The sequence below is a fragment of the Lynx canadensis genome, chromosome A1 (genome assembly GCF_007474595.2).
Source record: "Lynx canadensis isolate LIC74 chromosome A1, mLynCan4.pri.v2, whole genome shotgun sequence".
Lineage (NCBI taxonomy): Eukaryota > Metazoa > Chordata > Mammalia > Carnivora > Felidae > Lynx > Lynx canadensis.
In genome coordinates, this window is record NC_044303.2 from 157,544,663 (window position 1) to 157,550,662 (window position 6,000).

At 46.4% G+C, this 6,000-nt stretch overlaps 1 protein-coding gene across 22 annotated transcripts in view; it reads right to left on the reverse strand.

Moving 5' to 3' along the window:
• MCTP1 (multiple C2 and transmembrane domain containing 1) overlaps positions 1-5,232 on the reverse strand; it is a 537,798-nt gene extending 532,566 nt beyond the window's left edge. For all 22 annotated transcript variants that reach the window (XM_030324980.1, XM_030324949.1, XM_030324905.1 and 19 more), the window contains exon 1: positions 4,495-5,232. In XM_030324980.1, the coding sequence (XP_030180840.1) occupies positions 4,495-5,217 (723 nt within the window). In that variant the 5' untranslated portion in view covers positions 5,218-5,232. The remainder of the gene's footprint in view (positions 1-4,494) is intronic.
• Between the last annotated feature and the right edge of the window lie 768 nt (positions 5,233-6,000).

The following is a 6,000-nucleotide window of genomic DNA, read 5'->3' on the forward strand; positions in this document are numbered from 1 at the left end:
GGTCACCTGTACTGCCTGGGTTCATTTGCAGCTATGTTCCCCACCAGTGCAAGTAAATGAATTTACACCTTAAATGAGAAGGACCAGCAAAGTTCCCTGTGAATTTTTCTTCAACAGCCCACTTATTTGTATTGGTGCCAGTGGCAAGACTTTAATATCTGCTCAATAATAAAAACTTACACAGCCATTGCTAGTGTTTTCTGAGTTCATAAAATATCTACCTGATAACACTACCACTTGTACAAGATTCATAGCTGTACTCGAGTTTTCCAGATACACAATATAGAACGTAAAGGTCATGGGAAAATAATTCCACTCCAGAGTAAACCTGTCACTCTGTTCATTCCATTCCTCTGGAATAATGTGATGATCACAGCATATTTCCAGGATGCTACCACACATCAAACTTCATGGCTTGCTCCAAAATGTCCTAAGATCTCATCTTGCCTCTCTCATTTTGAAAAAGCCATTAACATCGCTTTTGGGGCTTGTTCTTGAGAATATTAGTTTTTTTGGTGATTTTAAGTCATTTACGTTAGGAATTGCTTTTTTTTTTTTTAGACTTGTGTCTTCCCCAAGATTAACTTACATTCTTTGAAGTAATATTAAAGACACTTGGAAAATAGATAATAAAAATTAACCCAAACCACATTTTAAATCATTTTTGAAAATACAAACTTCCTCTAAAAGGTCGGATAATAAACAAAGCAAGATGCACTTCATGTACAGATCTCATCTTAGAAAATATTTTTCTACTTTTCGTTGGGGCTTACAGATGTATTTTAGGAATTTTACCCCAATGAATGAATATTCCTCTTACTATGTTTTGAAACATTCCTATCATACCCTGAGTACTTTAGCCACTTTTTTTACAAAAAAATTTTTTTTACTTCTCAATGAAAACAATTTTAACAAAATGAATTTAAAAGAAAAACAATAAGAGTTTAACATTCATAAACTTCATGCTTTTGTTAAAGCACTAAAAAAAATGTGACATACTCATTCTTCACTCTTTATCTTAAAATACTGGCTTCCTGATTCTAGCAAAATGTAATTTTAGTAACTCATCAAGACAGAATACATAAAATTGGCATATTTTTGATATGCACACAAATTGAGAAAGCATCTTTCCCAACTGTGTTGCAGAAAATGAAATGCATCTGGTATGACAATATGGCCCAGCACGTGAACTAGAGTCAGTGGGAAGAAATGTTTTTTTTTTCTTTTTCTCAGAGCAGAACATTTTAAATAATGCCCATGCCCCAACAACAAGGCATTATTAAGTCTGTTAAAGTGTTTTTCAAAGGTATATTTCGCTAAAGAGCACACAGCAGAAAGAGGGCAGTCTGGGGCATGGCGAGGGGGGTGGGGCGGGTAGCACAGTATGCTCAGTTTTAAACATTGTACATCAGTGACTTCCAAACCTCTCTCCCCCAGCAGTCCAAACTGATTTTTTTTTCTTTTTCTTTTTTCTTTCCTTCTTTCTTTCTCCTCCCCTCCCCGCTTTTGCTTTTTTTTTTTAACATCCCCCCTAGAGTCAGAGCTTATGCACATATGTTGCTGTGGCCTCATGCTGAGCTGGAGGGAGAGGCAGAGAGGTAGGAAGTGTGTTGGAGAACATGGTTGATGCCAGGATCAAGCAGAGAACAAGAGAAAAATCGAGACACTTGCATGATTTTTGCAATGAATTTTCTTTCTTCTTTAAAAGAAAGTTCTTTTTATTTAGTCAATCTGAAGATGTATGTAATGCTTTTATTGTCTTTTCCTTCCTGTGTGCCTCTCTGGGCCTGTGAATAGAACAGGAATCTGCATATAGTACATATCCCTCCCTCAACCCAAGTATCTTCTGAGGCCAGGGGCTGGGGGGGGCAAGGCAATCCCTCTGAGAGATGCAGGAAGCTCAGAAGGGCACCACACAGCATAGCCTACTCCTGAACACTTTCAAGAGTCCTCTTCTAGTTTCAGCTTCCAATTCGATTTCTTCCTCTTCCTCATCACAGGGTGAGCCAGCCAGGCTTGAGGAATTATTGGGCAGAGGGGACATGAGAGGACCGAGGGATCCTGCGTCTGCACTGGTGAGCTAGTGCTGAAAGCCACATTTGTGACTCCGAGCGGAAAACTGTCCACTTCTCAAGGAACAGACTCCACGAGCAGCACATGCAGGGAACCAACAATGGTGCCTCTCCCTGGGACTGTGTGTGACATCAAACAGGACCCTAGGGGCTACTGTTCTGCCTACAACCCATCTTTCACACATTCTGTGAAAGGTATTTTAGCTTTGTTATTCATTTTACATCTTCACTGAAATGCTGATTCCTTGTAACAAAAAAGCTTTAGAATCATAGATGGTATGATTAATAATGTCACTTGTAAATGTGATATAATAGTTATACAATAATGTATCACAGAAAAAAAAATTGATATAGCGAATACATCATAGAACTGATTCTAGGGAGGGGAAAGAAAATCCAGAATGTATGTAAACTTGCAAGCATTAATCAGAGGACTGAAGTCATCCCAGAAACACACAAGCTCTAAAAGTTGTCAAAGGAAGCTGTAGTAATGTAAAAAATTCTGGAGAATTTCAGTACAACACCTCTGTCATTTATTGACCATGTGACTCTGGAAAGGTTATTAAATTTATCTGAGCACTGGTTTCCTATTCCATAAAATGGCAACAAGAACTTCGGTCATGCAGGACTGCTGGGAGCATTAAATCATGGAAGGCTATAAGTGCCCAGCATATGGTAAAGTTACACACAATAATGTTGTACATACAATATGTATGTAAAGGTACATACATATGGTAAAGGTGCATACAATAATCTTAGTTTAGTACATTCTCCAAAATAGGCTTAGGTCGTTTGTATACAAAATTCATGTTTACATAGCAGTTTTGTAAAAGATTGATAGCTTCAGAAAATTTTTTGGTAAAAACTAACAAAGATTAATTCAGAATTCTCTGCTTTTGCTTTGAAAATCTTGGTTCAGTGAACTGCAAAGTAATTTAGTAAGTTAACATTTGCAGTAATGTATCTACCTTCAAAATAACTCAATTGTTTGTTGTTTGATTATTCTTGATCATAGAAGTCAATAAAAACAGATGTAAACAGTACCCCACCTCTAAAATTCTTATATGTTCGGATATGTACACATTCAAAAGTAAATTCTTTCAATATATATAATATTCATCTACACTGAATTTAACACATTCTTTTAAAACCACATTTTGTTTTATTTTAGGAACCAAAACCAGGAGTTCTATTCAATTCTCTTTCAAGATAAAAGGAAAAGTAGAGTTAGTGAGACTGTCAATGTTACCTTCTGAGAATGACTACAACCTTTTTCTAGAACGAGATGTTTTCTACAACATCAATAACATCAGGTTACCCACCTGTATTCTGGTTTTCTGAAATTACACTAATTAGCTAATAAACCATAAAAATTTTCAACTGATATCCCATGTATTCCCACATCTTACCGTTCAAAACATGTCGTTATGTTTTTTGTAGTTCAAACTTGCAGCTAATTAAAGATTAACCTTTAAAGATTAACTAACCTAACAATCAGGTTCGAAATAATGAGAATTAAGTAAACTATGATGTATTGAAAGAGTCCTTTACGTCACTGATGGACTGTAACTTTCAAAATATTTGCTAACATTAACACAATTTCTAAGTATTTACCAAAGGTGCGCATCTCCTCTACAAAACCAAGGCAATGAAAGCAGCTGCTGGGGAAATGCCTTATGGATCCTACGTTCATTTTTACTTGACTCTGGTCGGACCACACTTAACTCTTGCCTAACCATAGAGGCAACATACTTAAAACGCAACCGCTTCAGGTGAATATTGAAAGTTAGAAAAGGCCACAGGAATCTATTTGAGTAACTCGGATGAGGCGCTCACTCTGTCCACTTGTTGGGCAGCGATCTCTTGGCAGCGGGTACTTTTAAGAAGCGAGTGCAAAAATACGCACAGACTTGCTTTAAGGGTTTCCCCAATAAAGGACCTCACGTTTGCCAATAATTCACCTGTCCTTATTGCTATTCCTTTCTGCAAGTCCTTATTGTTTCAAGTGCTGGCCCCTCCTTACCGTCATACAGGGTTGTATTTTTTTTTTTTTTAATTGCTGGATTTGTTTTTCTTTAGAGAAGGTGAGACTTCGCTAGACAGCCCTTAGACCTCCAAAAAGTACCCACTTTACGTCTAACTTTATTCCTCTCCTATTTGGCTACTATTAATACTTCCACTTTCATAGCGATTCATAAAGCTACCCGGCTTCTGGCAGTAGGTGTTATTTCTTCCAAAAGTAATGTCAGGGTGCAAGTCAGAGCTGTATCTTTACAAAGCGGAAGCGGGAATGTTTCCTTTTCCCTGTGGATTTACTTGGTAGCATCCCCCCACGCCGCTGCAACACCAGGGGTAGCTACTGCCCCAAGCCGGAGGCGTGGCCAGGCGCACCTGTCTCGGGCCGCGCGCAACCTTCACTCACCTGGTTGCTGCCGAGCTCCTCGCCCTTCTCCGGGGTCCGCGGCTGCACTGGGCTCTCAGCTGGTTCTGCGGGAGGCGGCGGCGGTTCCAGCAGCTGCTCCAGGCAGGCGGTGCCGGGCAGGGAGGAACTCTTCTGATGGCACAAGTGCGCCTCGGGGCCCCGACGCCGTGCCCCCTCATCTCGGGCGCGGTCTCCCCTCGCGGGAGGCTGGGGCGAGGAGGACAGGGAGGATGAGGCGGAGGATGAAGAGGGAGCTGAGTCCGGGGACCGTCCGCCAGGAGGCGTCACTCCCGCTGCTCCCGCGGCGGTTGTCGCCGGTCCCCTTCCCGCTGGGAGCAAATGCTCACGGATCCGGCGGCGCAAGGTGGACCCCTGCTCGGTTCTGCCGGCGCCGCCGGGCTCAAGAGGCTCCGGCGAGGAGCAGCACAGGTTGGGCTGGGAGGAGGAGAAGACGCGGTCCAGCACTTGCTTCCGTTTCTTGAAGCCGCTCCACCTGCTGCCCGCGCCACCCACGCCGGCCAGTGCGTCCCGCCTGCCCCCCGGGGGTGGCGGGGAGGGCGATGGGGTGTCCGCAGTGCGGCGCTCTGGGACCCCTGCGCGCCCGCCCCCGCCGCCCTTGCTCTTGCCCACCCCCAACTGCAGGTTCTTCCAGAGCCGGGCCTGGAAGGAGGAGGACGCCGCTGCAGGCTCGGGCGAGCCCGCCGCGGCTGCCCGGGGCTCCATCCTCCACCCCCTGCTCCTCCTTTCCACTCCTCCTCCTCCTCCTCCTTCTTCTCCTCCGCCCTCTCCGGCTGCACCTCCTCCCGGAGCCCCGCGGTGGCGGCGGCGGCGGCGGGCGCAGCAGCAGAAGCCGGGAGTGCCCGGCGGCTTCAGGACAGCTCGGGGGAAAGACGCGGCCGCCGCCAAGGTTCTTCGGCCGCCAGACTCCGGCGCCGCCTCTTCCTCCCGCACCTGCCGGTGTGGGCTGGCGCTGTCACCGAATCCCGGCCGCCGAGCCTGCAAAGTTTCTGGCTCAGAGCTGCGCAGCTCCAGTCCCCTGGACTCCCCAAGGCCGCGCCCTGGCTTCCTCTCCTCGCCGGCTTTGGGCTGGGGAAGCTACACGCACCCGAGCGTGCGCGTCCAGCTGAGCCAGGGACCGCACCCTGAGCCCTCAGGGCAGCACCTGTCAGCGGCGGGGGCGGCTGCTTCCCAACTGGGCGCGCGCGCGACTCGCACAGCAGGGCGGATCGGGCTGAAGACAACTGCGACCAGCAGCCGCACAGGAGCACCCCGGACCATCCTCCAGTTCCTGGGTGGGAGGGTGGGCAGGCGAGAGCCGGGTGGAGCTGAGTAGGGACTGGCGCCAGGTTGCTCCCCAGAATCTGGCCGCAGCTCCCCCGCGCAGCTCTCTTTGGGCCGGCGGCTGGACGCGCCCGCCGACTAGTGTCTGGGTCCAATGAAGTGAGCTGGAGAAAAGATTATGCGCCCTGGGTGGGTCGTGTGGGGCACAGAACGCCCTTATCGAGA